The sequence below is a fragment of the Thalassophryne amazonica genome, chromosome 2 (genome assembly GCF_902500255.1).
Source record: "Thalassophryne amazonica chromosome 2, fThaAma1.1, whole genome shotgun sequence".
Taxonomy (NCBI): Eukaryota; Metazoa; Chordata; class Actinopteri; order Batrachoidiformes; family Batrachoididae; genus Thalassophryne; species Thalassophryne amazonica.
This window is the reverse complement of record NC_047104.1, coordinates 72,271,888-72,292,526: the sequence shown is the minus strand read 5'-3', so window position 1 is coordinate 72,292,526 and position 20,639 is coordinate 72,271,888. Positions and strand designations below refer to the sequence as shown.

The following is a 20,639-nucleotide window of genomic DNA, read 5'->3' as shown; positions in this document are numbered from 1 at the left end:
CCTTTTAAATGTTTTTTGGTAGATGTGCAGGTCTATCCTCCGTAAACAGAGGAGAGCTGGTTCTAAAAGAAACCGCTCTATCCTCTACAGGTAAAGGAGAACTGGTCACAGAAAAGAAAAAAAGCTCATTTTTTTGACCTCATACTGATACGCTGGCAACATCACCCAAGTCATCCAGAGGCATGCAGTTTTAACTTATGGTTAAAATTTTAACCAAACTAATTTCAGGCAAGTTACTTAAATTAACGTCACGTCTGAAGTTTTATAAAGTGAAATATCAGATATATGTTTTAGTTTTAAAGTAATGCACTAATTTTGAAGGTTTTAGTGTGGACATGCTGTGCCCAGCAGTGCATTATGGGTAATGTCTGTACATTCACGACAGAAGAAATGCATTTGAGATGCTCTAATCAGGCTTCACAGAGACAACAGCATTAAACTCTTTCTATATTGTGCCTAAAACTCTCATGAATATAATCTCTGAGTTTATAGATGTTGTTATTGTGTTTGCTTTATGTAAAAATGCCAGAAGAAGCTCAGGTTGCTTCACCAATTATTTTCAATTTGAATCATTGCAATCGATTCCTGTTTTCTATTTAGAGTCCTGCTTATGTCAAACACTGTCTGTCGTCTTTGTTCCAGAGTAATATATATATATAAGATGTCTGAAATTCAGTTTGCGTTTATTAAATTCCACACATCTTAAACGTAGCAGACACGGATTATCTGGAATTTTGTTTTGGCATGTTTTCACGGTCTCTACTGCCATCTACTGGCCATTAATGTTCATGGCAGTATTTGCCCTAAAGCTGGGCAGACACTGTACGATATTTTCAATTACTGTACTCGGCTCCAGCTCAAACTGTACGACAAAACCGCACGGTGTAAAAGTTCAGAGCGCACTTTTTATGTTCTCACACTATACAGCCCGATGCTCTGATGCGATCTGACTGCTCACATTGTACGTTCAAAAACCACACGTCGGACTCATGTTTACAGAAGCAAAACGTAAACAGAAGCACTTTTTTCCCCCAAACTTTATTTACATTTCTTATTTTTACAAAAACTCTCGATGGGAGACATCAAAGTTTTAGCAAAAAACAAACAAACAACAGACTTTACATGAGTTGAAGAAAGGGGGGAAAAGAAACAGAAGCTGCTCTCCCAAAGAGATGATCACTGTTTATGCTCTCTCCAATTCTGCATCGGTGTTTGCACCGGCACAGTGCGAGCGCTTGGACGCTTGTAGCGCTTCAGCAGCGGGATACCCTCACGACGGCCGACCAGAATCTCAAACAGGTTTGATTTTCATGTGACCATACGATTGCCGATCAGGAGGTGGTCATTGAGAGGTTAAACGCAGCTCCTTACTCCATGTATACTACACGATGCTTAAGTACTGAGCGTCTGGGCACCAGTAGATCATGGCAGTATTCTATTTATTTTGACACCGGTTATATCAGACAGTTATCTAATTACAACTTGGCCTTTTTTTTTTTTTTAAATGCCTTTTTTTTTTTTTTTTTCTTCAAATGAAAAAATATATATTAACATATTTTACAAAAGCACATTTATCTGTAAACACCGACACACCTCACATTAATGTGTTGGTTTACATAGAATGAATGAGTCAACCAATCAGTGTTAGCGGAGGCACATTTTACCCATAATCCTCTTGGCCTCTGTCTGTGTTTGTTACAAAACTTCATAATTAGTGCATTATTCAACATTAAAAGATATATGTTATATTTTAACTTTGTACAAATGACAGAATTGACATGAATGGAGTTATTCCATCAGTATTAATTTGATTTATAAACCAAACCATAAGTCAGCACTGCTTTATTTTCCAAGACCTCCGCCTCATGGCAATGCTGTTATTGAGTAGAGAGTTGAGCTTCACTGTTCCTCTCGACTGCTTCGCTGTTGGAAGCTATGTAATAAACAGGAGCTTCCAGCAGTGGGCAGGGCGCACAAAGACAGAAGTGCTGACTCATTGTTTGGGTCTGTAGTCACCTTTGATACTACCAGAAGCGATCGTGGTGTTAAAACTCAAAATCAGCTTGTTAGTAGTTGCAAGTGTATCGGAGACAATACTGGAAGTTATCGGTTATCTGTAGCTTCCGATAAATTTTTGGATGGTTTATCGGTTTAGCTTTATAAAAGATAACTTTTCAGTAAGCTCATTATATGCTATCAAAGCTAATTTTTGGTTAGCTGTGCCCACCACTCCCTGCGTTCAATTTCAAGGGGACTTCTAAAATATTAAAAATAAGAAAAAATGGCTGTTTGTGCAAAATTTCACTCATATTCACAGAATCAAAAGTTCACAGAACTGTCTCGCCAGACCTAAGGCCGAAAGGTTTTAAACTGATGGACTGCTATCACTTGACCTAATGTTACCACTCCACAGGAGGCTTCCTGTGGAGCTCCCCCTCGGCGCCTTCACTGCCTAAAAAAAAAAGTGACCAGCCTTCAAACATTTTATAATTCAAAGGTTCTTCCGAAACCAGGACAGTTTAAACCCAGTTCAGGCTGAAGTACTGGACAGTTTACTATTAACCTGTCAAAATCCAGTTCAGAGATGTTCCAGGCCCTGAAATTAACAGTCCTCCTGCCTTAAAAGATATTTGTTGAGATGGTGCCAGGAAATATCAACTCCCAAGCACTCTGTGATCAGTTTATAACCTCTTACGTCTCCAGAAAAGGATCTTCAAAGCATTATTGTTTAACCTTATCAGAAAGATCAGCCCCATCATCCTGACACAAAGGACCAACATTGAGGCAGAACCAGAGCGAGAAGAACACAGACACACTTCAGCATGCAGATACCCCTTTTATCCAAAGAAGAGGTATTATAATGTCTTTCCTGTTTGTTACAATTAATCAAAAGACAAAACTGTATATTCCAATTTAATTTGTTAACATGTTTCTCTCATGCGATGCCTTTATAACTGTTGATGTATGTCAAATGTTATTTCTTGAATTATTAATGAACTGTCATGGTGAAAAAAATGTTTTTTTACTTGATTTTCTGCCTAGGATATACTTAGAAAAATTAGTCATCTTATATTTTGTTACCTAGACAAGGAAAGAGCATTTGTGTTTTTCGATAATTTTCCTTGGGTAAGGAAATTAACACCAAATGGGCAGGGCCGATGACCATGCACCCTTTAAAAGGCCCTGAACAAAGGAACTTCCCTCTCCTCCATTTTCTCCGTTACTGGCTGTCAGATAGCCACTAATAGGCTGCATGCTGCCCTCCATTTTTCAGACTCTCTCCCGTGTGGCTTTTGTTCAAATAAATGGACTGCATTTATATAGTGCTTTTCCATCTGTATCAGAAACTGAAAGTGTTTTACAATGATGCCTCGCATTCACCCATTCACACTGACACATTTGCACATCAATGTCAGGATGATGCCATGCAAGGCGCTCACTACACACCGGGAGCAACTTGGGGATTAAGGACCTTGCCCAAGGGTCCATAACGATTGTCCAGCCAGACTGGGGTTTGAACTGAGGATCCTCTGGTCTGAAGACCACTGCTTAACCATTAGACTATCACCTCCCATTTCTCATTTTGTTCAGTGTCCTTTTGTTTCATGATTTTCTCAGTGTTTCTTTTTGTACGGTAACCTTTTTTTTTTTTTAAAGTGCCAGTCTTGATGACGTTTAAGGCTTGATTCAAGTTCTCTGCATTTTAAATGCAACTTCCAAGCAGTTTTTTCAGATTAAGAGTGAATTTGCCAAAGGTGTATTTTCTTTCATTTGTTTTTGTTTTTTTTTCACAACTCTCACTGCCAAACCTTGAACATTTTCTAAATTTATACAATGACTTTAAATCAAATTTCCACAAGTTTTTGAAGCCGCTAGAGCATTTTTGAGAACAAACACCTAAACATTCACCCATGGGTCGACCGGAGCCAATTTCAATGGAACTACCAAACTATCATGTTCACTCCTGTTGGCAAAAGGAGCCGAACCCACAGCCTGTGGTCATCTGGGAGAGCCGGGCGGTTAACCCAATGCAAGCAAAAGAAGGCCACAAAGGCCATCAGGAAACTGGACCATAGACTACACCCGATCCAACGGACCCAGATAAGTGAACTGCCCAAGCGTTCTGAAGGACTTTGTTGTTAAATGATGCAAAGTGGCTATATAATCGTTTGGCAATTTTCTTAATAATAACTTATGAACCCAAATGTTACAGCCTTATTCCAAGTTGGATGAAATTCATTTTTTTCCCCTCAAAATTCTACACACAATACTGTTGTGAAAGTGACGTGACATGGACCCACAACAGGGGGCGTTAATGAACGGACAATGGATAAGCCAAAAAGTAACAATTTAATGTTGTGAATCGCACAACAACGTACAGACAATAACAATATGGTGGACTGTCAATCATACACCAGGTGACGTGTGGGCAGGCTCGACGATAGAAGACGCCTGGAGAGAGAAGAGCTGGATCCCCACACAGCTTCCACCACCAACGGAGCTGAAGAACACCGGAGCCGCCAAGCCCTGCGCCCCAGGTGGCCGCTGTCTTCAGCAGTCAGACCCGGTACTGCTGGCAGAGAACAGAGACAGTCCAGATGAGTGTGAGTTCGCACACTCAGTAATCCCACAGTCTGTATTAAGTAAAGGAGGGAAAACCTCCACCTCCAATCACACACACTCGTGCAGCTCCTGGTCAACCACTTATCTGAGTTGGGGTGTGAGGCGAAGCCGTCGCTGTCACACCAAACGCCAATCCTCCAGATAAGTAAACACTCCAGGAAAACGGCTGCAAATAGAAGTTCAGGTTATTACACACACAGTGTTAGTCAGCAGAGAAATTACCTGAATGGTAGTTGATTTCTCGGCGAGGAGGTGGAGTTGCAGTCCGGTCTTTGTAGTGGTGGTGATGGGTGACAGCTTGTGTTGATTGATGACAGCTGTCACCTCCAGCAAAGCCGACGCCCTCTCGTGCTTGAAGCCCGCACTTCAAGCAGGGCGCCATCTTGTGGTGGTGGGCCAGCAGTACCTCCTCTTCAGCGGCCCACACAACACAATACACCATAATGACAATGTGGATGTAACATAACAAAATGCGAAAAAAAGTGAAGCACTGTGAATACTTTCCAGATGCACTGTACAGAAATCTGGGGTAACTTCAGCTGATTGGACATGATTTGGAAAGGCACACACCTGTCATTATATATAAGGTCCCAAAATTGACAGTGCATGTCAGAGCACAAACCAAGCACTGTGCTCATTGAGACCTTCAGAGCAGCAGCAATGTTTCTGTTCCCTTCCCCAGATTTGTGTGTTGAGACATTCCTGTCTCAGAGGCCTACAGACAATTCCTTTGACTTCATGCTTGGTTTGTGCTCTTACATGCGCTGTCAACTGTGGGACATCATATGTAGACAGGTGTGTGTCTTTCCAAATCATGTCCAATAAACTGAATTTACCCCAGGTGGACTACAATTAAGCTGTAGAAACATCTCAAGGATGACCAGTGGAAACAGGATGCACCTGAGTTCAATTTTGAGTTTCAAGGCAAAGGCTATAAATACTTATGTACATGTGATTTCTTAGTGTTTTATTTGTAATAAATTTGTAAAATTCTAAAAACACTTTTTTCCCCACACTGTCATTTAGGAGGTATTGTGTGTAGAATTTTTAGGGAAAAAAAAAAAAAAAGAATTACATCCATTTTGGAACACAGCTGTAGCAATGTAAAATGTGGAAAATGTGAAGCGCTGTGATACTTTCCAGATGCACTGTAATTGCTACCAAAGACGCAACAAAGTATTGAGCAAAGGGTGTGAACACTTGTGTACATGTGATTTCTGTACATTTTTTTTTGTTTTTAATAAATAGGCAAGAATTTCTGTAACAAAAAATGTGTAAAAAGTGAAGAGCTGTGAATACTTTCTGGATGCACTGTATGTGGAATATGCAAAGGCTGATCATGTCAAAACGTACTTCACTGGCCCAATTAATTGGCCACCTGATTAATCGTCTGCCATTAATATGAACAAGCACACAGCTGCAATTAAAAGGAGGTGCAAGAAAAGATGTAAACACCACATCCAAAACAAATATGTGACATAAATGCATGCGACTGGTACATCTTCATTTTTATATAAAGAAGTTATGTTATCATGTTCTTTTACCAGGTACTCCTTTTCAGTGATGAAGAGATTGAGCTCAATTCTTCCATATCTGTAGAATGACTGCTGTTCAAACAAAGCATAAATCATCTTCAGCAGCCACCTACGCTCTTGACGTTGAGGCAGGATGCCCACCACCTTTACAGGAACATCTGAAGACACACAAGGATCACAAAACAGAACACTACGCAGACTGTCTCAAAATGTATAAGTCCATGGAGTGCAGGTGTGTTTATTTTCCTCCTCACCATCTGTCCAGTTAGTTTCTGATATGCGTAGATCATCGAAGAGTTTGTCACTACGCATGATGCCAGGAAGCATGATCGATCCACTGCCAAGAGGGTCTAGTTTAAAGAAGTCACAATGAAGCACTTTCAGCTGACCATCAAGATGCCCCTCCAATTCCTACAAACACAAAAAGATAACGCCTAACTGCAAGAAGGTAGCAACAAATAAAGCTCAAAAACATTAAGGGCCATGTTAAAGGACAAGGTAATTCAATGAACATCCCCTTTCTTTCCAGCTTCTTTTGGATTTCAGGGATTAAGGGGGGGGGGAGGGGACTTCAACCAATTTTTTTTTTTTTTTTAAGTAACAGCCAAATCATAAGCTGAATGAATAAATTTTATTTATTTGGCACACAGAACACAGACAATAACAAAAGTCATGAAAAAAAAAACAAACAAAAAAAAACAACGTACAATGAACCTGTGTGGCCAAAAGGGTGAAGGCAGAAGCAAAGCTTATAGATGCCCTCCCCGTATGCCATAAAAAATACAGAACGTAAAGAATGTATACATATATACTCATAACAACAATACAAAAGAAATGCACACAAACAAAACAACTCGGTCAGTGCACCAGAATTTCAGAACACAACCAAACAAGCAACAGTGCACAAACCCAAGCACAACAAAATGGTAAACCTAATTCTTCAAACTATAACGGGTACGTATATTATTTTTGTAAAGCCTTTTAAAGCCGACTAAGGTACCAAGTAACTTAATATTATCAGGACAATTATTCCAAATATTAACACTCTTAACGGAAAAACAATGACTATAATAATGACACTCTCAAATTGTAGCTGGAATCCCTCATTTTAAAACAGACCCTGGATGTGTTGAGGCAAAAGCTTATGTTTGACTTTATATTACAATACCAATTATGTATAATCAACCAAGTTCTAGAATTTTAAAATTTGCAAACCAGCAAATAACAGATTTGTTGGCTCATGATATGGCATATTACTGATAATTCTTCTAGCTTTCTTTTGCAACAGAAATATTAGATTGGTATCAGTTCTATATGTATTTCCCCAAATCTCAACACAGTATGTCATATATGGAACAAGTAATGTATGACAGAAAATAGCCAAGGAATGTTGGGAGAGGAAGTCTTGTGCTTTATGCAGAATTGCAATGACTTTTGACATTTTAGATTTAACATAGTCAATATGCGATTTCCAGTTTAATTTATCATCAATATAAACACCAAGAAATTTTGTATCAGTTACAATTTCAATATCATGTAATAATAAATTTCTGCTTAAGTTCCTGGACTTATTACCAAATATGATACACTTAATTTTACCAAAATGGAGTAATAATTTGTTTGAATTGAACTACTGTTTAAATTTATGTAATTCATTCTCCATCGTGTCCAGGAGCTGTTCCAAATGATCCCCACTACAAAACACAGTTGTATTATCAGCAAACAAAATACAACTTGCAGACTTGGAAACCAAACATATATCATTAATGTACAAAAGAAACAGCAATGGCCCAAGGACTGAACCCTGGGGCACCCCACATGTAATCCTCAAGAACTGTTTGTCCCACCAATGTGATCACACTGATACCTATTGTGTAAGTAACTTGTTATCTAGTCATCTGCCAATCCCCAAGCTGCCAAGCTGTTCCCTATCTTTTTATAGAAAACCCTTTTGCGATTGCATCCTAGGATTTAAGCTAAAACAAGGTGGAGACAGCTAAGAAAACAATCAAAATCAACAGAAATCATTTAAAATACAAAATACTAAATATGAACTGTGTTTCTTTTTCCTGGTCAAAAAAGGATGAGCAGAAATTCAAAGAATGGTTTAATTTTCTCTTCATATTTAGAACAGGCTAATGAAAAATAAAATCATTGGCAAACAGAAAACATTTTTAAAAAAAAAATACCAGTTTTCTCTTACCAGACATGCAAAAAAAAAAAAAAAAATCTGAACCTGTCAGACTGCAAGCACAAACACTGGTGAGGGTGTGGGTCCAGGGAGCCTCCTCTGGGAACATTTTTGGAAAATGGAGGTACCAAATGTTACATTTTGAGCCCAATTTTACAGATAAATAGAACAAAAAGTCCATATTTGTTAACAAAAATGTTTGTATTTTACATATTTAGACAGAGTGAGGGTTGTGGTAGCAAGAAAAAACTATTCATTTCCAATCCAACAACTTTCTATTCATAACAGAAGTCAAGGCACAGTGAGGAAGAATTATGCAAAATTTGAAACTGCACGGCAATGTATGTAAACAGATTGAACAATATTCAATTAAACATCTGAACTGATATTCAAAAGTATAATAAATTTGTCACATAGTTGTGTAGATTCAAAACAATGATATGATATAAAATAATCCTTTTAAAATTGCATGTCAGTGCTGATTATCATTATTATTGAGTCAATATGACACCTGAACCACTTAGGGACCCAAATCAACACTCAGAATTTAATTGTTTCATTGTCATTTTAAGCTGTTCAGCCATTTCCAGGATGCCCACAGTAAAATCAGATTGTATTAAATGAGTGGGCGACCGGCTTTTTAAGCACAGTCAACACGTGAACAGTCTTTCAGCAAAAACACAGAATCAAAAGGAAAATCACTTCATTTAAAAAATAAAATCTGTGAAATCGTATTTATTTAAAAATAAATTAATTTTTACAAAGAACTGACTGCTGATAGCCTTCTTTTCAGAGAGAAACATCGCTGGAAGGTGTTTTGTTGACTGCACAGACCTTTGAGAAACTTTGTTTCATGTTTTTTTCTACGTGAAGCATACTTCAAGTGGTCGCGACACCAGAAGTATTCAGCTTCCTCACAGGACTGTCCTTTACCTCCAGCCATGGCCATGTAAACTTGTTTTTGATGATGTCATCAGTCAACACAATGTTATCAATCAATCAATCAATCAATTTTTTTTTATATAGCACCAAATCACAACAAACAGTTGCCCCAAGGCGCTTTATATTGTAAGGCAAGGCCATACAATAATTATGTAAAACCCCAACGGTCAAAACGACCCCCTGTGAGCAAGCACTTGGCTACAGTGGGAAGGAAAAACTCCCTTTTAACAGGAAGAAACCTCCAGCAGAACCAGGCTCAGGGAGGGGCAGTCTTCTGCTGGGACTGGTTGGGGCTGAGGGAGAGAACCAGGAAAAAGACATGCTGTGGAGGAGAGCAGAGATCGATCACTAATGATTAAATGCAGAGTGGTGCATACAGAGCAAAAAGAGAAAGAAACAGTGCATCATGGGAACCCCCCAGCAGTCTACGTCTATAGCAGCATAACTAAGGGATGGTTCAGGGTCACCTGATCCAGCCCTAACTATAAGCTTTAGCAAAAAGGAAAGTTTTAAGCCTAATCTTAAAAGTAGAGAGGGTGTCTGTCTCCCTGATCTGAATTGGGAGCTGGTTCCACAGGAGAGGAGCCTGAAAGCTGAAGGCTCTGCCTCCCATTCTACTCTTACAAACCCTAGGAACTACAAGTAAGCCTGCAGTCTGAGAGCGAAGCGCTCTATTGGGGTGATATGGTACTACGAGGTCCCTAAGATAAGATGGGACCTGATTATTCAAAACCTTATAAGTAAGAAGAAGAATTTTAAATTCTATTCTAGAATTAACAGGAAGCCAGTGAAGAGAGGCCAATATGGGTGAGATATGCTCTCTCCTTCTAGTCCCCGTCAGTACTCTAGCTGCAGCATTTTGAATTAACTGAAGGCTTTTTAGGGAACTTTTAGGACAACCTGATAATAATGAATTACAATAGTCCAGCCTAGAGGAAATAAATGCATGAATTAGTTTTTCAGCATCACTCTGAGACAAGACCTTTCTGATTTTAGAGATATTGCGTAAATGCAAAAAAGCAGTCCTACATATTTGTTTAATATGCGCTTTGAATGACATATCCTGATCAAAAATGACTCCAAGATTTCTCACAGTATTACTAGAGGTCAGGGTAATGCCATCCAGAGTAAGGATCTGGTTAGACACCATGTTTCTAAGATTTGTGGGGCCAAGTACAATAACTTCAGTTTTATCTGAGTTTAAAAGCAGGAAATTAGAGGTCATCCATGTCTTTATGTCTGTAAGACAATCCTGCAATTTAGCTAATTGGTGTGTGTCCTCTGGCTTAATGGATAGATAAAGCTGGGTATCATCTGCGTAACAATGAAAATTTAAGCAATACCGTCTAATAATACTGCCTAAGGGAAGCATGTATAAAGTGAATAAAATTGGTCCTAGCACAGAACCTTGTGGAACTCCATAATTAACTTTAGTCTGTGAAGAAGATTCCCCATTTACATGAACAAATTGTAATCTATTAGACAAATATGATTCAAACCACCGCAGCGCAGTGCCTTTAATACCTATGGCATGCTCTAATCTCTGTAATAAAATTTTATGGTCAACAGTATCAAAAGCAGCACTGAGGTCTAACAGAACAAGCACAGAGATGAGTCCACTGTCCGAGGCCATAAGAAGATCATTTGTAACCTTCACTAATGCTGTTTCTGTACTATGATGAATTCTAAAACCTGACTGAAACTCTTCAAATAGACCATTCCTCTGCAGATGATCAGTTAGCTGTTTTACAACTACCCTTTCAAGAATTTTTGAGAGAAAAGGAAGGTTGGAGATTGGCCTATAATTAGCTAAGATAGCTGGGTCAAGTGATGGCTTTTTAAGTAATGGTTTAATTACTGCCACCTTAAAAGCCTGTGGTACATAGCCAACTAACAAAGATAGATTGATCATATTTAAGATCGAAGCATTAAATAATGGTAGGGCTTCCTTGAGCAGCCTGGTAGGAATGGGGTCTAATAGACATGTTGATGGTTTAGATGAAGTAACTAATGAAAATAACTCAGACAGAACAATCGGAGAGAAAGAGTCTAACCAAATACCGGCATCACTGAAAGCAGCCAAAGATAACGATACGTCTTTGGGATGGTTATGAGTAATTTTTTCTCTAATAGTTAAAATTTTGTTAGCAAAGAAAGTCATGAAGTCATTACTAGTTAAAGTTAATGGAATACTCAGCTCAATAGAGCTCTGACTCTGTCAGCCTGGCTACAGTGCTGAAAGAAACCTGGGGTTGTTCTTATTTTCTTCAATTAGTGATGAGTAGAAAGATGTCCTAGCTTTACGGAGGGCTTTTTTATAGAGCAACAAACTCTTTTTCCAGGCTAAGTGAAGATCTTCTAAATTAGTGAGACGCCATTTCCTCTCCAACTTACGGGTTATCTGCTTTAAGCTACGAGTTTGTGAGTTATACCACGGAGTCAGACACTTCTGATTTAAAGCTCTCTTTTTCAGAGGAGCTACAGCATCCAAAGTTGTCTTCAATGAGGATGTAAAACTATTGACGAGATACTCTAACTCCCTTACAGAGTTTAGGTAGCTACTCTGCTCTGTGTTGGTATATGACATTAGAGAACATAAAGAAGGAATCATATCCTTAAACCTAGTTACAGCGCTTTCTGAAAGACTTCTAGTGTAATGAAACTTATTCCCCACTGCAGGGTAGTCCATCAGGGTAAATGTAAATGTTATTTAAAAATGATCAGACAGAAGGGAGTTTTCAGGGAATACTGTTAAGTCTTCTATTTCCATACCATAAGTCAGAACAAGATCTAAAATATGATTAAAGTGGTGGGTGGACTCATTTACTTTTTGAGCAAAGCCGATAGAGTCTAACAATAGACTAAATGCAGTGTTGAGGCTGTCATTCTCAGCATCTGTGTGGATGTTAAAATCGCCCACTATAATTATCTTATCTGAGCTAAGCACTAAGTCAGACAAAAGGTCTGAAAATTCACAGAGAAACTCACAGTAACGACCAGGTGGACGATAGATAATAACAAATAAAACTGGTTTTTGGGACTTCCAATTTGGATGGACAAGACTAAGAGACAAGCTTTCAAATGAATTAAAGCTCTGTCTAGGTTTTTGATTAATTAATAAGCTGGAATGGAAGATTGCTGCTAATCCTCCGCCCCGGCCCGTGCTACGAGCATTCTGACAGTTAGTGTGACTCGGGGGTGTTGACTCATTTAAACTAACATATTCATCCTGCTGTAACCAGGTTTCTGTTAGGCAGAATAAATCAATACGTTGATCAATTATTATATCATTTACCAACAGGGACTTAGAAGAGAGAGACCTAATGTTTAATAGACCACATTTAACTGTTTTAGTCTGTGGTGCAATTGAAGGTGCTATATTATTTTTTCTTTTTGAATTTTTATGCTTAAATAGATTTTTGCTGGTTATTGGTGGTCTGGGAGCAGGCACCGTCTCTACGGGGATGGGGTAATGAGGGGATGGCAGGGGGAGAGAAGCTGCAGAGAGGTGTATAAGACCACAGCTCTGCCTCCTGGTCCCAACGCTAGACAGTCACAGTTTGGAGGATCCAAAAAAATTGGCCAGATTTCTAGAAATGAGAGCTGCTCCCTCTAAAGTGGGATGGATGCCGTCTCTCCTAACAAGACCAGGTTTTCCCCAGAAGCTTTGCCAATTATCAATGAAGCCCACCTCATTTTTTGGACACCACTCAGACAGCCAGCAATTCAAGGAGAACATGCGGCTAAACATGTCACTCCCGGTCTGATTGGGGAGGGGCCCAGAGAAAACAACAGAGTCCGACATTGTTTTTGCAAAGTTACACACCGATTTAATGTTAATTTTAGTGACCTCCGATTGGCGTAACCGAGTGTCATTATCACACCTTTACTGTGTGGACAAGGCCAAAATCTCACTTTTGTACAAAATACCGGTGTTCTAATATTTCATCCTACCTACGAAACATGGCACAGTTTCAAAAAATATCTGAGTCCAAACACTCAAACCGTCTGAAAACGCTGTAGTAAGAGCCACAACTGATGGGAATTTAAGTTAAATATGATGCAAATGTCATAGTTTGTTATATTTCATGTCATTTGATGTTACGCATAGGTCATAAATAATGTTTAAAAGGTTAAAAACATTAATGTTGGCTGGACATAACATGAAACACCCCCCATGCTCCTCCTCTTACGACTCCTCTTATAGCTAGAAATTAATTTAACATTGTCAGGCAAGTGAAGGGCGTGAAGCACGATTCTGACAGCACTGTTCACTCGCCAATGTCGAGTGGGCAAGAATTACTGTCGAGCCTAATTGACGAAATCCATCGTAGTGAAGGAGAACTTTAATCCCTGAGATTTGCATATCAGAGCTGGTCTTACTTCAATTGAGGGTAGAAATGATCATGGTCAAGTTATCTTAGAAACTAAAAGTTTTAGTGGCCAATTAAGCACTGGTGCATGATTTCATGGAAAATCCAGGCTGTACAAGGAGCAAAAAGAGCAGGCTGTGATGGCGCTTAGCGTAGACAAGAAGCCATTTGTTCCAAGGAATATGAGAGCAGGTGACTCACCATCAGTAGTGTGGCGACCCTCAACCTGCTTACAGAAGAATCAAAGCACTACCTTCCTATAAATATAGACCTCATTCTATCAAAGTCACCAGGCAATGACATGGTCCTGACAGATGACTCTGCTGTACTATCCCATTGGGCTTGCTACTTTGTGCATATGGACAAAGCTGATCCTCCTGCCACAATGGTAAGCATCTCTCATACAAGGCTTCTGGTGGCTGACCCTCCACTTGACTACAGAACACCAAATATCAGTGAGATCAGAATGGTGGTGGTGAAACAGCTGAATGTAGAGAAGCTCTAATGATCTGTAATATTGTACCTGAACTGCTCCAGAGAGGTGGAGATGTTGTTCTTCTGACATTCCAAACAATATTTCTTGTCTCTCACCTCATATAAAATGGTGATCACCTGAATCACAACAACTACGGGGATATTACACTGCTCTTTGGGGATGTACAGTGCCTGTTTGCAAGAGGAAAACAAAAACAAAACAGCAAGAAAAACTCATGGTAAGAAGTATACTAAATGCACCATTAATCAAAAAATTAGACCTGTGTACTTAAGGCAAAGCAGAGCATTAAATATGGTTTCAAACGCATATCATGGCACTGCTGGTGAATGAGCAGCAACCACTGATAGAGTGGTGGGTGTTAGCTCCATCGACACAGCGCTTATGAAGTGGAGCTCAGTGAAATGCAGATTTCTGTGAGAGATTGGTTTTGAATAACCAATCAATCAATCAATTCCTTCATCAGGCCCCATACCAATTGCTGCGATCAGATCAGGACACCTTTTTTCCAAACAGACACAAAGCATCATTTTATGTTTGAAGACATTTGTACAGATGTTACCTGGAGATCCCGTAGGAAGGATGCATCCCCCTCAAGAGCCACAACTCTCTGAGCTCCTTTTTTCAGCAGTGTCCTCGTCAGCACTCCGGGCCCTGAGACAGACACAAACAGAGACTCTCAATCTGTTTTCACTTGAGGAAAAATCGGATCATATTCACTGACAAGAACAGATTATTCACAAAACTTAGACATTATATACAGGTATTACCAACAAATAATATAACTCAATATAATGCAGGTATTAAAAAAACAAACAAAAAAAATCTGACTGATATTTTTCTTCACAGCCAAATCATAAGATGTTCACCATTTTCCTTTTATAGAAACCCTTTTGCGATTGCACCCTAGGAATTAAAGTAAAACACAGTGGGGCAGCTAAGAAAAAAGCTAATTGTTCTCCTGTTGAACAAGATTCTGTTCCTAATGCAGCATCATATTACAGAAAAACTTTAACCTGCACTTTATGCAAATACTTCAGGATAAACACATTTTAAGGGGACAGCTTTTCTATAAGTTTTCTATAAGCACAATGTTTATTTTCCAGAGATAAAAAAAAAAAGACTGTTTCTTGAGGGCACAAGATGCAGTGTGCTTTCCCCATTTCTTTTATCATGATGACGAACCCAGCACCAATTCCACAGATTCTTGTCCTTACTAAACTTTTTCAAACCGTGTTTCTCGCCATCGTCCCTCTCTCTGACGTCACTCCGTGACAGACATACCGCAAAATTCTTCTTTTAAAAACTTGATGGTTCTTAAAGTATGCAATGTCCACATGCTATGTTTAGCTTAGTGCAGCTACACAGCATCGCTGTAGCAACCAACCAGTTCTGCTTTACGACAACTGTCGCAGCAGCCACACTTTGAGAGAGGGATTATACTTCGCTGACTTCTGGGGATCCGAGGACATAGATTTGTATCTGTAACACATAGATCAGTGTCCAGTGACTTATCAAACTTGCGCAATGTCGTAAAAAAAAAAAAAAGAAAGAGAATGCTTTGCAATAAAGGCATTTTAAAAACTCAGTGACAATCACAATTACAGAGTACAACATGAACACCCCCACCCCTCCCCATGATGAAATCCATGGAATTCCTGAGAACCATGGAATTTTCACAGCCCTGATTATAAGAACTAGTAGTATGGAAAATGTCTTCAAAAGTGGACCTTTACTCGAGGGTGTTGTGGAGGACATGTCCCCCCTCCAACAAGGTCCTCTTTCTGTCTGGATTCACCCGTGTTTTTTTTTTTCTTTTTTTTTTTTTAATAAGCCGGATGAATAAAAAAATGTTGCCCGATGTGTACTGCTAATAAGTGGGATAAAATGCTTAATATCAAAAACTTGTGCATACCTGGGCTACAATCGAAGATAATTGTTTTAGGATCCTGCAGGTCAGGTTCAAGCTGCTCTGCTACTAGTGTTGCTAAGTGTGGATCCACTATGAAATGTCTCAATTTTTTACAGGCTTGAGCGCGGCGCATGTTTTCTTCTACCTCCCCAATGTCCAGGAAATCATAACGGCATAAAGGACGACACTGCCCCTAAAGAAAAACATTAAGTACATACAATCAAAAGTTAAATAAGCTGAAAACAATCAAGAAACCCTGTCATTAATTTTTGTATCTATGTTGTTTGATTGAATCAAGATCCCCATGCTCAATACTTTGTATTTCAACAACATATTATATGTATAATCAAGTCCACAAGTAATTGGTCAGTGACATAAATTGTGTAAGTTTGCCTCTGCACACTACCACAATGGTTTTGAAATTAACTGATCAAGATGTGCTTGTAATGTAGACTATCAAGGGCGTTATTTCAAGGGTTGAACAAAAAATTGCATAAACTATTTAGGAATTATTGGCAAAAGGGGAACAAAAAAAAAAAAAAAAATCACCATCTCAGCATCACATATTACATATTTACACAATTTCTTTTGTGGTGGATAAGATGCCTTTGTTTTTTTGTTTGTTTGTTTGTTTGTTTGTTTTGTTTTCTTCTTGTGGTGCACAGTAGCTCTGTGGGAGCACCCCCAATTTCATTGTATCCCCTGTACAAGGACAATAAAGACTATTCTATTCTACTATTCTATTTCAAGGTCCTTGAGTGGCCTAGCCAGTCTCCAGACCTGAACCCAATAGAAAATCTTTGGAGGGAGCTGAAACTCAGTGTTGCCCAGCAATAGTCCTAAAACATGAAAGATGTGGAAAAGATCTGTATGAAGTAGTGGACCAAAATCCCTGCTACAGTGTGTGCTACAGGAAATGTCTGACCTCTGTAATTGCAAACAAAGGTTTCTGTACCAAATATAAAAGTTCTGTTTTTTTCTGTTCTAGCAAATACTTATATCATGCAATAAAATGCAAATTAATTATTTACAAATCATACAAAGTGATTTTGTAGATTTTTTTAAGATCCTGTCCCTCACAGTTGAAGTCTACCTACAATAAAAATTACAGACCTCTCCATTCTTTGGAGGTGGGAAAACAAACAAACAAACAAACATACATACATACTCATCAATATCTGTGCTCGTGCTGAAGGAAAATCCTGATTGGCTAACTGACTGTCTTCATGCTCAGTGATTGGCCAGTCACACACAGCGCCCACCCCTCCCTACACAGACATGTCTGTCTGCAGCTTCTCTCACACACAAACACACAGGATCTCTCTCTCTCTCTCTGTGTGTGTGTGTTTGGCTTGACTCCAGCTCACGTTGCTGTGCTCCTTAATTTTCTTCAATTCACCTCTGTTTTGGTTTGTATGGTATTTTTAACGTTACTTGGTGAACTTGTTTCATAACGTACGCAGTGCATTTGAAGAGACAGAGCCGAAAATGGCTCATGATGTGTTGCTCACCGTTTGTTTGCTGGCTGGTGATATAAAGTCAGTTGGAAAACTTGGCTTGTACTGAACACGATGCTTTTGAGAAGAATACAGTGAACAAGACTGACATATTATTTCCCTGTTTGCCACCACTGGATGTTCACACAGATCATTAAAAATAAACAGTTTTTAGAACAACCTCTCTCTCTCCCTCAGTCACACACACATGCACACAGACACACATGCACAGACACCTTAATCAAAATGCCAAGAACGTTAGGTAGTAAAAATAAAGAAATAACTGGGAAAACAAAAATCAGTTTGATCATAAAATTAATAATAATAATAAAAATGAAAGTAGTGTTGATTATAACAACTCTTATTCATGCATACTTAGTTCATAATTTCCTACTACATTGAATGTCAATTCTGAGGCTGTTCTGTAAATATTCATTCATACACTTAAGAATATTCATGTTCTGAGTTCATAAAAAAAACTTGTTCTGTAAATAGTTCTTACTTTTGTGATCAAAATCATTGATTTGAATCTCAATTTTGAGGCTGTTCTGTAAATAGTTTTCAAATAAACAATAAATATAGCAACTTCTGATCAATCCATGTCAATTTCAGACTGAAAATAATGTAGATGTAAACCCCACCTGTTTCTGGTCAAACCACGCCCACTTCCGGTTTAGGCCCCGCCCGAGTATAGATACAGATAATTTAGATGGTTTAACAGATACAGATAGTGGTGTACTCGCTCATCCCATACACATATACGAGGGCTGTCCGTAAAGTATAGGTCCTTTTTATTTTTTTCTAAAACTATATGGATTTCATTCATGTTTTTACGTCAGACATGCTTGAACCCTCGTGCGCATGCGTGAGTTTTTCCACGCCTGTTGGTGACGTCATTCGTCCTGGATCAATAGAGCCTGAAATGTGGGTTTTAAGCTTGAAACAGGCTGATGACGCTGCCTGAGAGCGCAGCGCGACGTCTCGCACCGTGAAAAGTCCTTAAAGCGACAGAATCACCTCAAAATCTCTCATCAGCTGTTAAAATTTTCACTGAAAACCAGCTTAATTTTTTGAACCATGTCCACTTCGATGTGTCTCACAGATTTAGAAAAAATTTTGATCAAACAAAGCGCCAGTCTCTCAGCAACTTCAGACAAAGGAATTCCGACGAGGGGCTGGACGACTCCTCCCACAAGGAGTGCTCACAGGCGAATGACGTCACCGACAGGCATGGAAAAACTCACGCATGCGCACGAGGGTTCAAGCATGTCTGACGTAAAAACATATGAATGAAATCCATATAGTTTTTGAAAAAAATAAAAAGGACCTATACTTTACGGACAGCCCTGTATATATATATTAGGGCTGAAACGATTAATCAAAACAAAACAGAAAGCCACATCCCATCGTCATTTCAGCAAAATGCCAACACTTTGGCGCAGTGACACTGTGCCATTGCTTAGGGAGAGACCTGGACTATTGATGTTTAAAAACGCAGAAGTACTTTTTATCTGATTACTCGATTAATCGCCAGAATAATCGATAGAATACTCGATTACTAAAATAATCGATAGCTGCAGCCCTAATATATATATATATACATACATACATACACACACACACACACGTCAGCTTACCTGTAAGGCAATAGCAGAGAGGCTCCTCTGCGTGAGTGCTGATGTGGGTGATAACCTCTCAGCACACACCTGCTGGGTGTTTGGACCAAATGTGGGCTGACCAGCATGTGAAAACCGAAAGTCCAAGCTGTAAGACCTTCTATGAATCACAGGAACCCCAAAAACACAGAAGCCAAAAGGTCCAGCAACCATCAATACATCCTGGTACAAATGGGATCTACATCCGATGGCATGGCAACAGCCAGGGCGTGTCAGCAGCTTTAACACTTTGCAAATCTGAGTGGACATGGTGGACCAAAATATAACGCAGGAAGAGAGAGAGATGCAGCTTGATGGAATTCTTTAAGCAGTCACTGGCTACAATGGGAAGAAATAAAGACAAAATATTTAAGATAATAAGGCTGCAACTAATGATTACTGCCATTTGTAATTATTAACGTTTACAGAACAGTAGAGACTTTACTGCCATAAGACAAGATATCAAAAGGTAAGAAGAACTTTATTAATCATGCAGGGGGATTTGAGTGTCACAGCACCTCAAGAAATAACTGGAATAAGCTGGTTTAGAAAATATATGGATGGATAAATGTATAATGGTAAAGGGATAAGAAACGTTGGTACATGATATACACCTGAGCAAAATGCAATGAAACATACTGCACAGTACAACGCAGTGGCTCAGGGGTGTCCAACCTCACTCCTGGAGAACATACCTGCTCTACTCACAAGTTGCTTTTTTTTTTTACTCTGGTGTTTCTCAGCGTTTCAGTGGGGTGAACACACCAGAACCAGAGAAAGTAAAGAAGCAGGACAAATGTTTTCCTGAAGTAAAGCTGGAATCCCCTCCACAAAGAGGGAATAGGAATACACCGTGTAAAATGCACTAGATACATTTGTAATACAAAGAACTACAGCACACATAACAGTAAAATCTCTTCTTCCACAGAAATGTTTTTTTTTTTTGTAAAATTTACTCCCGCAAGCAGAGAGTTCAAATTGTAAACTTGTAGTTATTGTTCACAGTTAAAGCTTTGCTCTTTGGTTCACAAAAAAACAAATCCCGAAGGACAGTTTACATTACAAGCTACCAAGCTAGCTAGTTAGCAAAAGCTGTTTTAACACTTTTAAACTGAATTCTGAATAAAAACAAACATACCTTATGGCACACTGCTTTAAACATCCAAACCTTACAAAGGCAGTAAATTAAAGTCGTCCCTCTGTTATGTGGCTGTTATTAAAACAATGTGACATTGAAGCCATACCATCCTGATTCCTGACCCTCCATGCTAGTGCGCAACGCTCGTGCTACGCAGGTGGCGTATGAAATTGACGTCATTGTCATGCGACTTATAAAATAATTTAAATAAATGCATAAAATAAATAGTTAATGAAAAGAAAAAAATGCCCATGCTTTGATGTTATTTTCTTTCCAGTTTT

The 20,639-nt window shown here is 39.0% G+C and overlaps 1 protein-coding gene across 2 annotated transcripts in view; it reads right to left on the bottom strand.

Annotated features, from left to right (window-relative positions):
- The window catches only part of tfb2m (transcription factor B2, mitochondrial), a 29,338-nt gene extending 8,830 nt beyond the window's left edge, over positions 1–20,508 (bottom strand). The window contains exons 1-6 of one of the 2 annotated variants that reach the window (XM_034187854.1): positions 20,359–20,508; positions 19,203–19,559; positions 16,073–16,262; positions 14,720–14,811; positions 6,413–6,569; positions 6,168–6,316 (exon numbers count right to left, since the gene is read on the bottom strand). In XM_034187854.1, the coding sequence (XP_034043745.1) occupies positions 6,168–6,316; positions 6,413–6,569; positions 14,720–14,811; positions 16,073–16,262; positions 19,203–19,490 (876 nt within the window). In that variant the 5' untranslated portion in view covers positions 19,491–19,559; positions 20,359–20,508. Of the gene's footprint in view, positions 1–6,167; positions 6,317–6,412; positions 6,570–14,719; positions 14,812–16,072; positions 16,263–19,202; positions 19,560–20,249; positions 20,313–20,358 lie in introns of those variants that run through there. The other variant, XM_034187861.1, reaches the window with a different exon arrangement.
- Positions 20,509–20,639: the final 131 nt, after the last annotated feature.